At 50.7% G+C, this 17,173-nt stretch overlaps 1 protein-coding gene across 2 annotated transcripts in view; it reads left to right on the top strand.

Annotated features, from left to right (window-relative positions):
* LOC116958100 (cytohesin-2-like) overlaps positions 1 to 17,173 on the top strand; it is a 57,707-nt gene that overhangs the window by 13,372 nt on the left and 27,162 nt on the right. For both annotated transcript variants that reach the window (XM_076063636.1, XM_076063635.1), the window contains exons 6-7: positions 6,002 to 6,082; positions 7,156 to 7,268. In XM_076063636.1, the coding sequence (XP_075919751.1) occupies positions 6,002 to 6,082; positions 7,156 to 7,268 (194 nt within the window). The remainder of the gene's footprint in view (positions 1 to 6,001; positions 6,083 to 7,155; positions 7,269 to 17,173) is intronic.

Here is a 17,173-nt window from a genome sequence, read left to right as displayed (position 1 = left end):
GAGACACGGGGAGAGAGAGACACGGGGAGAGAGAGACACGGGGAGAGAGAGACACACGGGGGGAGAGAGACACACGGGGAGAGAGAGACACGGGGAGAGAGAGACACGGGGAGAGAGAGACACGGGGAGAGAGAGACACGGGGAGGGAGAGACACGGGGAGAGAGAGACACGGGGAGAGAGAGACACGGGGAGGGAGAGACACGGGGAGAGAGAGACACGGGGAGAGAGACACGGGGGGAGAGAGACACGGGGAGAGAGGCACGGGGAGAGAGAGACACGGGGAGAGAGAGAGACACGGGGAGAGAGAGAGAGACACGGGGAGAGAGACACGGGGAGAGAGAGACACGGGGAGAGAGACACAGGGAGAGAGGGACACGGGGAGAGAGAGACACAGGGAGAGAGAGACACGGGGAGAGAGAGACACGGAGAGAGAGACACGGGGAGAGAGACACAGGGAGAGAGAGACACGGGGAGAGAGAGACACGGGGAGAGAGAGAGACACGGGGAGAGAGACACGGGGAGAGAGACACAGGGAGAGAGACACGGGGAGAGAGAGACACGGGGAGAGAGACACGGGGAGAGAGACACAGGGAGAGAGAGACGGGGAGAGAAAGACACGGGGGGAGAGACACGGGGAGAGAGAGACACGGGGAGAGAGAGACACGGGGAGAGAGACACGGAGAGAGACACGGAGAGAGACACGGAGAGAGAGAGACACGGGGAGAGAGACACACGGGGAGAGAGACACACGGGGAGAGAGAGACACGGAGAGAGAGAGATACGGGGAGAGAGAGAGACACACGGGGAGAGAGAGACACGGGGAGAGAGAGACACGGGGAGAGAGAGACACGGGGAGAGAGAGACACGGGGAGAGACACGGGGGGAGAGACACGGGGAGAGAGAGACACGGGGAGAGAGACATGGGGAGAGAGAGACACGGGGAGAGAGAGACACGGGGAGAGGTGGGAGAGATAGAGACACGGGGAGAGAGACACACGGGGAGAGAGAGACACGGGGAGAGAGACACGGGGGGAGAGACACGGGGAGAGAGACTCGGGGAGAGAGACACGGGGGGAGAGACACAGGGAGAGAGACACGTGGGGAGAGACACGGGGAGAGAGAGACACGGGGAGAGAGAGACACGGGGAGAGAGCGACACGGGGGGGGAGAGACACGGGGGGAGAGACACGGGGAGAGAGAGACACGGGGAGAGAGACACAGGGAGAGAGAGAGACACGGGGAGAGAGAGACATGGGGAGAGGTGGGAGAGAGAGACACGGGGAGAGAGACACACGGGGAGAGAGACACGGGGAGAGAGAGACACGGGGAGAGAGAGACATGGGGGGAGAGACACGGGGGGAGAGACACGGGGAGAGAGAGACACGGGGAGAGAGAGACACGGGGAGAGAGACACAGAGACACGGGGAGAGAGACATGGGGGGAGAGACACGGGGAGAGAGACACGGGGAGAGAGACACGGGGAGAGAGAGACACGGGGAGAGAGACACGGGGAGAGAGACACGGGGAGAGAGACTCGGGGAGAGAGACACGGGGGGAGAGACACGGGGAGAGAGACACAGGGAGAGAGACACGGGGGGAGAGACAAGGGGAGAGAGAGACACGGGGAGAGAGAGACACGGGGAGAGAGAGACACGGGGAGAGAGAGACACGGGGAGAGAGCGACACAGGGGGGGGGAGAGACACGGGGGGAGAGACACGGGGAGAGAGAGACACGGGGAGAGAGACAGGGAGAGAGAGAGACACGGGGAGAGAGAGACACGGGGAGAGGTGGGAGAGAGAGACACGGGGAGAGAGACACACGGGGAGAGAGACACGGGGAGAGAGAGACACGGGGAGAGAGAGACACGGGGAGAGAGAGACACGGGGAGAGAGAGACACGGGGAGAGAGAGACACGGGGAGAGAGAGACATGGGGGGAGAGACACGGGGGGAGAGACACGGGGAGAGAGAGACACGGGGAGAGAGAGACACGGGGAGAGAGACACAGAGACACGGGGAGAGAGACATGGGGGGAGAGACACGGGGAGAGAGACACGGGGAGAGAGACACAGGGAGAGAGACACGGGGGAGAGAGACACGGGGGTAGAGACACAGGGGGGGTGGAGACACGGGGATTGGGGGATAGTTGGGCACTAGTTAAGCGAGTTCTAGTAGAGTGGTAGTTGAGTGGTAGTTTAGTGGTAGTTTAGTGGTAGTTTAGTGGTAGTTTAGTGCTAGTTGTCTCTGTGTGTGTAGAGTGGTAGTTGAGTGGTAGTTGAGTTGTAGTTGTCTCTGTGTGTGTAGAGTGGTAGTTTAGTGGTAGTTGTGTGGTAGTTTAGTGCTAGTCTAGTGGTAGTTGAGTGGTAGTTGTCTCTGTGTGTAGAGACGTAGTTTAGTGGTAGTAGAGTGGTTGTTGAGTGGTAGTTGAGTGGTAGTTGAGTTGTAGTTGTCTCTGTGTGTGTAGAGTGGTAGTTTAGTGGTAGTTGTGTGGTAGTTTAGTGCTAGTCTAGTGGTAGTAGAGTAGTAGTTGTCTCTGTGTGTGTCGAGTGCTAGTAGAGTGGTAGTTGAGTGCTAGTTGAGTGCTAGTTGAGTGCTAGTTTAGTGCTAGTTGAGTGCTAGTTGTCTCTGTGTAGAGACGTAGTTTAGTGCTAGTTGAGTGCTAGTTGTCTCTGTGTGTGTAGAGACGTTGAGTGGTAGTAGAGTGGTAGTTTAGTGGTAGTAGAGTGGTAGTTGAGTGCTAGTTGTCTCTCTGTGTGTAGAGACGTAGTTTAGTGGTAGTTGTGTGGTAGTTTAGTGCTAGTCTAGTGGTAGTTGAGTGGTAGTTGTCTCTGTGTGTGCAGAGTGCTAGTAGAGTGGTAGTTGAGTGGTAGTAGAGTGGTAGTTGAGTGCTAGTTGAGTGCTAGTTGAGTGCTAGTTTAGTGCTAGTTGAGTGCTAGTTGAGTGCTAGTTGTCTCTGTGTGTGTAGAGACGTAGTTTAGTGGTAGTTGAGTGGTAGTTGTCATTGTGTGTGTAGAGACGTAGTTGAGTGGTAGTTGAGTGGTAGTTTAGTGCTAGTAGAGTGGTAGTTTAGTGCTAGTTGAGTGGTAGTTGTCTCTGTGTGTGTGTAGAGACGTAGTTTAGTGGTAGTAGAGTGGTAGTTGAGTGGTAGTTGAGTGGTAGTTGAGTGCTAGTTGTCTCTGTGTGTGTAGAGACGTAGTTGAGTGGTAGTAGAGTGGTAGTTGAGTGCTAGTTGAGTACTAGTTTAGTGCTAGTTTAGTGCTAGTTGAGTGCTAGTTGTCTCTGTGTGTAGTGGTAGTTTAGTGGTAGTTGTGTGCTAGTTTAGTGCTAATCTAGTGGTAGTTGAGTGGTAGTTGTCTTTGTGTGTGTAGTGACGTAGTTTAGTGCTAGTTGAGTGGTAGTTGAGTGCTAGTTGTCTCTGTGTGTGTAGAGACGTAGTTGAGTGGTAGTTTAGTGGTAGTTGAATGCTAGTTTAGTGGTAGTAGAGTGGTAGTTTAGTGCTAGTTTAGTGGTAGTAGAGTGGTAGTTGTCTTTGTGTGTGTAGAGACGTTGAGTGGTAGTAGAGTGGTAGTTTAGTGCTAGTCTAGTGGTAGTTGTCTCTGTGTGTGTAGAGACGTAGTTTAGTGGTAGTTTAGTGGTAGTTGAATGCTAGTTTAGTGGTAGTAGAGTGGTAGTTTAGTGCTAGTTTAGTGGTAGTAGAGTGGTAGTTTAGTGCTAGTTGAGTGGTAGTTGTCTCTGTGTGTGTAGAGACGTAGTTTAGTGGTAGTTTAGTGGTAGTTGAATGCTAGTTTAGTGGTAGTAGAGTGGTAGTTTAGTGCTAGTTTAGTGGTAGTAGAGTGGTAGTTGTCTTTGTGTGTGTAGAGACGTTGAGTGGTAGTAGAGTGGTAGTTTAGTGCTAGTCTAGTGGTAGTTGTCTCTGTGCTAGTAGAGTGCTAGTAGAGTGCTAGTAGAGTGCTAGTTGAGTGCTAGTTGAGTGCTAGTTGAGTGCTAGTTTAGTGCTAGTTTAGTGGTAGTTGAGTGGTAGTTGAGTGGTAGTTGAGTGCTAGTTGAGTGCTAGTTGTCTGTGTGTGTGTAGAGACGTAGTTGAGTGGTAGTAGAGTGGTAGTTGAGTGGTAGTTGAGTGCTAGTTGTCTGTGTGTGTGTAGAGACGTAGTTGAGTGCTAGTTGAGTGATAGTTTAGTGCTAGTTGAGTGGTAGTTGAGTGGTAGTTGAGTGCTAGTTGAGTGCTAGTTGAGTGCTAGTTGAGTGGTAGTTGAGTGGTAGTAGAGTGGTAGTTTAGTGCTAGTTGAGTGATAGTTTAGTGCTAGTTGAGTGCTAGTTGAGTGCTAGTTGAGTGCTAGTTGAGTGCTAGTTGAGTGCTAGTTGAGTGGTAGTTGAGTGCTAGTTGAGTGCTAGTTTAGTGCTAGTTGAGTGGTAGTTGAGTGGTAGTTTAGTGCTAGTTTAGTGCTAGTTGAGTGATAGTTTAGTGCTAGTTGAGTGCTAGTTGAGTGCTAGTTGAGTGGTAGTTTAGTGCTAGTTGAGTGGTAGTTGAGTGCTAGTTGAGTGATAGTTTAGTGCTAGTTGAGTGGTAGTTGAGTGCTAGTTTAGTGCTAGTTGAGTGCTAGTTGAGTGCTAGTTGAGTGGTAGTTGAGTGCTAGTTGAGTGCTAGTTGAGTGCTAGTTGTCTGTGTGTGTGTAGAGACGTAGTTGAGTGGTAGTAGAGTGGTAGTTTAGTGCTAGTTGAGTGATAGTTTAGTGCTAGTTGAGTGGTAGTAGAGTGGTAGTTTAGTGCTAGTTGAGTGATAGTTTAGTGCTAGTTGAGTGGTAGTTGAGTGCTAGTTGAGTGCTAGTTGAGTGCTAGTTGAGTGCTAGTTGAGTGCTAGTTGAGTGGTAGTTTAGTGCTAGTTGAGTGCTAGTTGAGTGCTAGTTGAGTGGTAGTTTAGTGCTAGTTTAGTGCTAGTTTAGTGCTAGTTGAGTGCTAGTTGAGTGGTAGTTTAGTGCTAGTTGAGTGCTAGTTGAGTGCTAGTTGAGTGCTAGTTGAGTGCTAGTTTAGTGCTAGTTTAGTGCTAGTAGAGTGCTAGTTGAGTGCTAGTTGAGTGCTAGTTTAGTGCTAGTAGAGTGCTAGTTGAGTGGTAGTTGAGTGGTAGTTGAGTGGTAGTAGAGTGCTAGTTGTCTCTGTGTGTAGTGGTAGTTTAGTGGTAGTAGAGTGGTAGTAGAGTGCTAGTTGAGTGCTAGTTGAGTGGTAGTTGAGTGCTAGTTGAGTGGTAGTTGTCTTTGTGTGTGTAGAGACGTAGTTGAGTGGTAGTAGAGTGGTAGTTGAGTGCTAGTTGAGTGCTAGTTGAGTGCTAGTTGTCTCTGTGTGTGTAGAGACGTAGTTTAGTGGTAGTTGAGTGGTAGTTGTCATTGTGTGTGTAGAGACGTAGTTTAGTGGTAGTAGAGTGGTAGTTTAGTGCTAGTTGAGTGGTAGTTGAGTGGTAGTTGAGTGGTAGTTGTCTTTGTGTGTGTAGAGACGTAGTTGAGTGGTAGTTGAGTGGTAGTTGTCTTTGTGTGTGTAGAGACGTAGTTTAATGGTAGTAGAGTGGTAGTTTAGTGCTAGTAGAGTGGTAGTTTAGTGGTAGTTGAGTGGTAGTTGTCTCTGTGTGTGTGTAGAGACGTAGTTTAGTGGTAGTAGAGTGGTAGTTTAGTGCTAGTTGAGTGCTAGTTTAGTGCTAGTTGAGTGGTAGTTGTCTCTGTGTGTGTGTAGAGACGTAGTTTAGTGGTAGTAGAGTGGTAGTTTAGTGCTAGTTGAGTGCTAGTTTAGTGCTAGTTGAGTGGTAGTTGAGTGGTAGTTGAGTGGTAGTTGAGTGCTAGTTGAGTGCTAGTTGTCTCTGTGTGTGTAGAGTGGTAGTTTAGTGGTAGTTGAGTGCTAGTTTATTGCTAGTTTAGTGGTAGTAGAGTGGTAGTTTAGTGCTAGTTGAGTGCTAGTTGAGTGGTAGTTTAGTGCTAGTTGAGTGGTAGTTGAGTGCTAGTTGTCTCTGTGTGTGTAGAGACGACTTCAACTTGGCCGTGCTGAAGGCGTTTGTGGAGCTCCACGAATTCACCAACTTGAACCTGGTGCAGGCACTCCGGTAAATCATTCATTCACTCATTCACTCATTCATTCACTCATTCACTCATTCACTCACTCATTCACTCATTCATTCACTCATTCATTCACTCATTCATTCATATACTGATTCATTCACTCATTCTCTCACTCATTCACTCATTCATTCACTCACTGATTCATTCACTCATTCGCTCATTCATTCACTCATTCATTCACTCATTCACGCATTCATCCGCTCATTCATTCACCCATTCATTCACTCATTCACTCATTCATTCACTCATTCACTCACTCATTCACTCACTCACTCATTCACTCACTCATTCACTCACTCATTCATTCACTCACTCTTTCACTCATTCAGTCACTCATTCATTCATTCACTGATTCATTCACTGATTCATTCACTCATTCATTCACTCACTCATTCATTTGCTCACTCATTCACTCACTCATCCACTCACTCATTCACTTAATCACTCACTCATTCCCTCACTCATTCACTCACTCATTCACTCATTCACTCAATCACTCATTCACTCACTGATGATGACGATGATGATGCTGATGACGATGACACTGCTGATGCTGCTGCTGGTGCTGATGATGCTGATGATGATGATGACGCTGCCGATGATGATGCTGCCGATGACGATGCCGATGACGCTGTTGATGATGATGATGATGACGCTGTTGATGATGCTGCTGATGACGCTGTTGATGATGACGCTGTTGATGATGATAATGATGACGCTGTTGATGATGACGCTGTTGATGATGATAATGATGACGCTGTTGATGATGACGCTGTTGATGATGATAATGATGACGCTGTTGATGACGCTGCTGATGACGCTGTTGATGATGACGCTGTTGATGATGATAATGATGACGCTGTTGATGATGACGCTGTTGATGATGATAATGATGACGCTGTTGATGATGACGCTGTTGATGACGCTGTTGATGATGACGCTGTTGATGATGATAATGATGACGCTGTTGATGATGACGCTGTTGATGACGCTGTTGATGATGACGCTGTTGATGATGATAATGATGACGCTGTTGATGATGACGCTGTTGATGCAGACAGTTCCTGTGGAGTTTCCGCCTTCCCGGCGAGGCGCAGAAGATCGACCGCATGATGGAGGCGTTCGCTGCACGCTACTGTCACTGTAACACCGGCGTCTTTGTGTCTACAGGTGACACACACACACAGACACACACACACACACAGACACACACAGACACACACAGACACACAGACACACACACAGACACACACACAGACACACACACACAGACACGCTACTGTCACTGTAACACCGGCGTCTTTGTGTCTACAGGTGACACACAGACACACACAGTGACACACACACAGACACACACACACAGACACGCTACTGTCACTGTAACACCGGCGTCTTTGTGTCTACAGGTGACACACAGACACACACAGTGACACACACACAGACACACACACACAGACACGCTACTGTCACTGTAACACCGGCGTCTTTGTGTCTACAGGTGACATACAAACACACACACAGTGACACACAGTGACACACACACACAGACACGCTACTGTCACTGTAACACCGGCGTCTTTGTGTCTACAGGTGACACACACACAGACACACACAGACACGCTACTGTCACTGTAACACCGGCGTCTTTGTGTCTACAGGTGACACACACAGTGACACACACAGTGACACACACATACACACACACAGACACACAGTGACACACACACAGACACACACACAGACACACACACACAAACACACACACAGACACACACACACAGTGACACACACATACACACACACAGTGACACACACACACACACGCTACTGTCACTGTAACACCGGCGTCTTTGTGTCTACAGGTGACACACACAGTGACACACAGTGACACACACACAGACACACACACACAGTGACACACACATACACACACACAGTGACACACACACACACACGCTACTGTCACTGTAACACCGGTGTCTTTGTGTCTACAGGTGACACACAGACACACACACAGACACATACACAGACACACACACACAGTGACACACACATACACACACACAGTGACACACACACAGACACGCTACTGTCACTGTAACACTGGCGTCTTTGTGTCTACAGGTGACACACACACACACACAGTGACACACACACACACACACAGTGACACATACACACACACACACAGTGACACACAGTGACACACACATACACACACACAGTGACACACACACAGACACGCTACTGTCACTGTAACACCGGCGTCTTTGTGTCTACAGGTGACACACACAGTGACACACACACAGTGACACACACACACAGACACACACACAGTGACACACACACACACACGCTACTGTCACTGTAACACCGGCGTCTTTGTGTCTACAGGTGACACACACACACAGACACACAACAACCGCCATTCGCCACTAAGTGGCGGTGACGTCACCACGACGCTTGTGCCAGGCTATGTGCACCCTGAGGCCACGTGAAGTGTCGAACGCCCGCTGGCAGGAGGTCACGGGGCAGACCCAGGTGCCACGGGTCGACTGACTGAGATGACTGGCTGATGCACCACCTGTGCCCCCTACTGTGCCAACCTGCTGTGCTTTAGCCACCCGGCGCTCCGCTCGCTGTTGTGAGCGTCGCTCCTCCGCCCTCCGTTGTTGTTGGAGGGCGACTGCCTCCAACTGCCCAGTAGCATCCTTCACGAGCCTCCTCCACAGAGGCCGATCTTGACACCGCTGGTACCAGTCATCGGCAAGTCCACTCAGCTCCACGTCCTCCTTTACCACATCACTCCATCTCTTCTCTAGCCCGTGCCGCGCCCGCTTAGCCCCCTCAATCCGGCCAAACAAAAGCTGTTTCGGCATGCGGTGGCTGGGCATGCGGGCTACATGACCCAGCCATCGCAGCCTTGCCTGCCGGAGGAGCTCACCGATGGGACCCTGCCCAGATCTTTCAAGGATTTGTGAGCTCCTCACACAATCCAGTCTGGTTAAACCCAGGATGGATCGTAGGCAGGCCAGCCTAAATGTTTCTAACCGGCGAAGATGTTCCATTAGGGGGGTCCACGTTTCGCAAGCGTAGAGAAGGGAGGGAATGACCGTGGCCGAGAAGACCTGAAGCTTAGTGCGGAGCGACAGACCAGGTAGCTTCCACACAGCGTTACGCAACCGATGAAAAGATATTGCCGCTCGACTGATTCGGAGTGAGACCTCTGCTGTTAAACTGGAGCCAGTCATAAGCACACTGCCCAGGTATGGGAAACTCTCCACTCTCTCCACAACTGCCCCATCACCGATTGGGAGTTGTGGGGGTGGAGTGTCCGATGGTACAAAATACCCAGGCAGGTGCTTAGTTTTGGTGGGGCTGATGGTAAGGCCCCACCTCTTAGTGGCACGCTCCAGTCTCAGCAGCAGCGTCTCCAACTCCTCCTCTGACTGAGCAGCTATTACCAAGTCATCAGCATACATAACGTGGTTGAGCAATAGGGAGCCATCCCTTGACCGCACCCGGGCATCGATTAGCCTCCCATTATATCTGTACCATATGGAGATTCCCCCAGTACAGCTATTGAAGGCTTCACGAACTACGTGGTCAAAATAGATGTTAAATAATGTGGGAGCCAGAGGACATCCCTGTCGCACCCCACGGTGTACAGGGAATGGCTCTGACTCCCGGCCACGTAGTTTTACCCGGGCCCGCTCACCATCATGAAGGTCCTTAATGATCGTGAGCAGAGGGTCAGGTACTCCAAAAGCACGAAGAACGACCCAGAGCCCAGGCCTACTGATGGTATCATAGGCCTTGACCAGGTCAATAAAGCAGAGATGTAGGTCTTGTTGGAATTCCCTACACCTCTGCTGTAGCAGACGGACAGAAAATATGGCATCTGTGCAGGACCGCCCTTTCCTGAAACCGCATTGGGGCTCCGCAAGCCTCTCCTCAGCGTGCCTGGCAAGGCGATGCTGAATAATCCTTGCCAGGACCTTTCCCGGCACACTGAGGAGTGAGATGCCCCTGTAGTTGTTACAGTCTGTGCGGTCCCCCTTCTTAAAAAGGGGGACCACCAGGGCATCCTTCCAATCCTGCGGAACCCGTCCAGTGGTCCAGACTGTTGTTATGATGTCATATAGGGCAGTCTGTGCACAAACGCCACCCTCCCTCAGCATTTCGCTTGGGAGATCATCTCTGCCCGCTGCCTTTCCTGGTCTCAGACTCCGGATCGCCTTCAATACTTCCTCAGCAGATGGCACCTCAGCCAGCCACTCACAGGGGGTGACTTCATCCAATATTTGAGGCACCGCAGCCTCAGCAGGGTCATCCTCACTTTGTGCCACGATGTTTTCCTGGCTGAGGGATTTTCCCTCCCCCAGGACCTCACAGAAATGCTCAGCAAATCTGCGAACCTGTTCCTGGGGGTTGGAAATTGGATCACCGTTTTTTCCCCTAATGATGGTAATAGGTGTGGCGCTGCAGGTTACTTTTTTGATGGAGTTAAATAGAGATTTGTGATCACGGGCCACTGAGGCAGACTCCATCTCCTCAGCAACCCGCGACCACCACCCATCCTTGCAGCGCCTCACGGCTCTCCGAACCTCCGAGCGAAGGCTGCGGTAAGCCTCCTCATTCTCTGACGTGGGATTCTGTAGCCGATGACAGTGGGCCTGTCGCTTTTTCTCAACCATCCTGAACAACTCCTCTGTCATCCAGGGTGTCTGGGGAGGTCTGGACCGCGTACCCAAAGCAGCCATTGCAGCTGCATGAGTCACAGTCCTAAACCTCGCCCATTTACCCTCGACATCAGGAGGAGTCGGGGACGATGCCAATCCCAGCCGCAAGCGATGATGAAATTCTCGCTTGCAACTTTCATCAGATAACTGAGACCAGGCCACTTTAGGTTGGAATGGGGTCCTGGGTGTACACCCACCACCGGAGTGGAAGAATGGCAGGCGCATCTTACAGATGACTAGTCGATGGTCAGAGGGCAGATCAGCTCCACGGTAGGTCCTGGTGTCAAGGACATGGGCTCGCATTCGCTGGTCCGTCACTATGTAGTCCAGCAGATGTTCTTGCTTGGACCCGGCATGCATCCATGATGTTGTGTGGATGCGCCGATGCCGGAACAGCGTGTTGGTAATTACAAGCCCATGGGCTGCACAAAAATCTAGCAGCCTCCTACCGTTGTTATTGAGCTGATCTGGCCCATGCCCTCCAATCACTCCAGACCAGGTGCCAGTATCATGACCAACTCGGGCATTGAAGTCACCCAACATGATGACTCTATCCCGAGGGGCCACTTTAGCCAGCACCTGTGACAGGAGGTCATAGAAGGCATCTGACTCATCGGCTTTGCCTGCATCCCTCCACGGATGTTCATCTTCGGTGGGGGCATAAGTAACCACGACCACCATTCCTCGCCTCCGGTTGATGGGAAGGCGAGCCCAAAGTAGCCTGGGGCTTACAGCTTCCCACACCTCACCGCCACGCTCCCACGCCCCCTTCATTCTTTTGTTCAAAAGAAGACCCACACCCTGTTGTTTGGCAGTCTGCTGCCCCGAGTAGAGGACTGTCCACCCCTCATGGTGGCAGGAGCCAGAGCCGGTCCACCGAACCTCCTGAATGCCGCATAGATCCAGGCGGTACCGGTCCAGCTCCCGACAGAGGAGTGGCAGCCTCTCCTCTGCAGTGAGCGTTCGAACATTCCACGTGGCCAACCGTAGTGGCTTTTCGTTGTTTCTGGAGTAGCCCCGAGGGTAGGTATTCAATCTCCTGGCTCCGCCAATTGGGGTTTGGCCAGGAGACGTCATAGACGCCTGGCCCCCCGGGGCCTCCGGCACAAGCTTAGTTGTTACATATTTCAGTTTAATTCGTAGTTTCGTGGTAATTAATTGAAGGTGGAGGGGTTACCAGCCCCTCGCACCCGTCCAGAGCCCCCGTTTAGCCCCTGTGGTGGACACATATGCCATGAGGGGAGGAGCCAATCAAAATTGGATCTCCCCCCACAGCGCTGTCCACGACAGAGTTGCCCGTCCGGCACCGCGAGGAGGTAGGGGGTTGTTTTGCCGGATACACACAGACACACACACACACAGTGACACACACACAGTGACACACACACACAGTGACACACACACAGTGACACACACACACAGACACGCTACTGTCACTGTAACACCGGCGTCTTTGTGTCTACAGGTGACACACACACACAGACACACAGTGACACACAGTGACACACACATACACAGACACACACACACACAGACACGCTACTGTCACTGTAACACCGGCGTCTTTGTGTCTACAGGTGACACACACAGTGACACACACACAGACAGACACACACAGACACACACACAGACACACACACACATAGACACACGCAGACACACACACAGACACACACACATACACACAGACACACACAGTGACACACACACACACAGACACACACAGTGACACACACACACACACACAGTGACACATACACACACACACACAGTGACACACAGTGACACACACATACACACACACAGTGACACACACACACAGACACGCTACTGTCACTGTAACACCGGTGTCTTTGTGTCTACAGGTGACACACACACACAGACACACAGTGACACACACATACACAGACACACACACAGAGACACGCACAGACACACTACTGTCACTGTAACACCGGCGTCTTTGTGTCTACAGGTGACACACACACACAGACACACAGTGACACACAGTGACACACAGTGACACACACATACACACACACAGTGACACACAGTGACACACACACACAGACACACACACATACACACACACACAGTGACACACACACACACAGACACGCTACTGTCACTGTAACACCGGTGTCTTTGTGTCTACAGGTGACACACACACACACAGTGACACACAGTGACACACACACACACACAGTGACACACACAGACACACACACAGTGACACACACACACAGACACGCTACTGTCACTGTAACACCGGCGTCTTTGTGTCTACAGGTGACACACACAGTGACACACACACACACAGTGACACACACACACACACAGTGACACACACACAGTGACACACACACAGTGACACACAGTGACACACACACACAGACATGCTACTGTCACTGTAACACCGGTGTCTTTGTGTCTACAGGTGACACACACAGTGACACAGTGACACACAGTGACACACACAGACACACACACAGACACACACACAGACACGCTACTGTCACTGTAACACCGGTGTCTTTGTGTCTACAGGTGACACACACAGTGACACAGTGACACACAGTGACACACAGTGACACATACACACACACACACAGTGACACACACAGTGACACACACACACATAGACACACACACAGACACACACACAGTGACACACACACACAGACACACTACTGTCACTGTAACACCGGTGTCTTTGTGTCTACAGGTGACACACACACAGACACACACACACACACAGACACGCTACTGTCACTGTAACACCGGTGTCTTTGTGTCTACAGGTGACACACACAGTGACACACACACAGACAGACACACACAGACACACACACAGACACACACACACATAGACACACGCAGACACACACACAGACACACACACATACACACAGACACACACAGTGACACACACACACACAGACACACACAGTGACACACACAGACACACACACACAGTGACACACACACACAGACACGCTACTGTCACTGTAACACCGGTGTCTTTGTGTCTACAGGTGACACACACAGTGACACACACAGTGACACACACAGTGACACACACACAGACACACACACACAGTGACACACACAGTGACACACACACACATAGACACACGCAGACACACACACAGACACACACACATACACACAGACACACACACATACACACACACAGACACGCTACTGTCACTGTAACACCGGTGTCTTTGTGTCTACAGGTGACACACACAGTGACACAGTGACACACAGTGACACACAGTGACACATACACACACACACACAGTGACACACAGTGACACACACACACAGACACACACACATACACACACACACAGTGACACACACAGTGACACACACACAGTGACACACACACAGTGACACACACACACACAGACACACACACAGTGACACACACAGTGACACACACACACACACAGACACGCTACTGTCACTGTAACACCGGCGTCTTTGTGTCTACAGGTGACACACACACAGTGACACACACACACACAGTGACACACAGACACACACACACACAGTGACACAGTGACACACACACACAGTGACACACACACACACAGACACACAGTGACACACACACACACAGACAGTGACACACACAGACACACACACACAGTGACACACACACACACAGACACACACAGTGACACACACATAGACACACAGTGGCACACACAGTGACACACACACAGACACGCTACTGTCACTGTAACACCGGCGTCTTTGTGTCTACAGGTGACACACACACAGTGACACACACACACAGACACACAGTGACACACACACACACAGTGACACACACACAGTGACACACACACAGACACACAGTGACACACACACAGTGACACACACACAGACACACACACACAGTGACACACACACAGTGACACACACACAGACACACAGTGACACACACACAGTGACACACACACAGACACACACACACAGACACGCTACTGTCACTGTAACACTGGCGTCTTTGTGTCTACAGGTGACACACACAGACACACACAGTGACACACACAGTGATACATACGCACAGTGACACACACAGTGACACACAGACACACACAGACACACACACACACACAGACACACACAGACACACAGACACACACACAGACACACACACACACACAGACACGCTACTGTCACTGTAACACCGGCGTCTTTGTGTCTACAGGTGACACACACACAGACACACACACAGTGACACACACACAGTGACACACACAGTGACACACACACAGACACACACACACAGACACACACAGTGACACACACACACACAGTGACACACAGTGACACAGACACACACACACAGACACACACACACACACAGACACACACACACACACAGACACACACACAGACACACACACAGACACACACACACACAGACACACACACAGACACACACACACACAGACACACACACAGACACACACACATACACACACACACAGACACACACACACACAGACACACACATAGACACACACACAGTGACACACACACAGACACACACACAGAGACACACACAGACACACACAGACACACACACAGTGACACACACACAGACACGCTACTGTCACTGTAACACTGGCGTCTTTGTGTCTACAGGTGACACACACACAGACACACACACACAGTGACACACACACACAGTGACACACAGTGACACACACAGAGACACACACAGTGACACACACAGTGACACACACACACACAGACACACACACACACAGACACACACACACACAGTGACACACACACACAGACACGCTACTGTCACTGTAACACTGGCGTCTTTGTGTCTACAGGTGACACACACAGACACACACACACACAGTGACACACACAGACACACACAGACACGCTACTGTCACTGTAACACTGGCGTCTTTGTGTCTACAGGTGACACACACAGACACACACACACACAGTGACACACACAGACACACACAGACACGCTACTGTCACTGTAACACTGGTGTCTTTGTGTCTACAGGTGACACAGTGACACATACACCCACACATACACACACACACAGTGACACATACACACACACATACACACAGACACACAGTGACACACAGACACACACACATACACACAGACACACACACACACACAGTGACACACACACAGACACGCTACTGTCACTGTAACACTGGCGTCTTTGTGTCTACAGGTGACACACACACAGACACACACAGTGACACACACACACACAGACACACACAGTGACACACACACACACAGTGACACACACACACAGAGACACACACACACAGAGACACACACACATACAGACACACACACATACAAACACACACACACATACAACACACACACACAACACACACATACAACACACACACACAGACACGCTACTGTCACTGTAACACTGGTGTCTTTGTGTCTACAGGTGACACACACAGTGACACACACACAGACACACTACTGTCACTGTAACACTGGTGTCTTTGTGTCTACAGGTGACACACACAGTGACACACACAGTGACACACACAGTGACACACAGTGACACATACACACATACAGACACACAGAGACACACACACACAGAGACACACACACACACAGAGACACATACACACACAGACACACACATACAACACACACACACACAAACACACACACACATACAACACACACATACAACACACACACACAGACACGCTACTGTCACTGTAACACCGGCGTCTTTGTGTCTACAGGTGACACACACACAGACAGTGACAGTGACAAACACACAGTGACACACACACACACACAGTGACACACAGACACACACAGTGACACACACACACACAGACACACACAGTGACACATACAGTGACACATACACACACAGACACACACACACAGACACACACACACAGACACACACAGTGACACACACACAGTGACACACACACACAGTGACACACACACACAGACACGCTACTGTCACTGTAACACTGGCGTCTTTGTGTCTACAGGTGACACACACACACAGTGACACACACACAGTGACACACACAGTGACACACAGTGACACACACACAGTGACACACACACAGTGACACACACACAGACACACACACACACAGTGACACACACAGTGACACACACACACAGACACACACAGATACACAGTGACACACACACACAGTGACACACACACAGACACACACAGTGACACACACACAGACACACACACACAGTGACACACACACAGTGACACACACACAGTGACACACACACACAGACACGCTACTGTC

The sequence above is a fragment of the Petromyzon marinus genome, unplaced genomic scaffold (genome assembly GCF_048934315.1).
Source record: "Petromyzon marinus isolate PM22_M1 ecotype Great Lakes invasive population unplaced genomic scaffold, UKy_Petmar_22M1.pri1.0 PM_Scaffold_168, whole genome shotgun sequence".
NCBI lineage: Eukaryota > Metazoa > Chordata > Hyperoartia > Petromyzontiformes > Petromyzontidae > Petromyzon > Petromyzon marinus.
The sequence above is the reverse complement of the archived record's forward strand: the minus strand, read 5'-3'. Positions and strand labels throughout refer to the sequence as shown.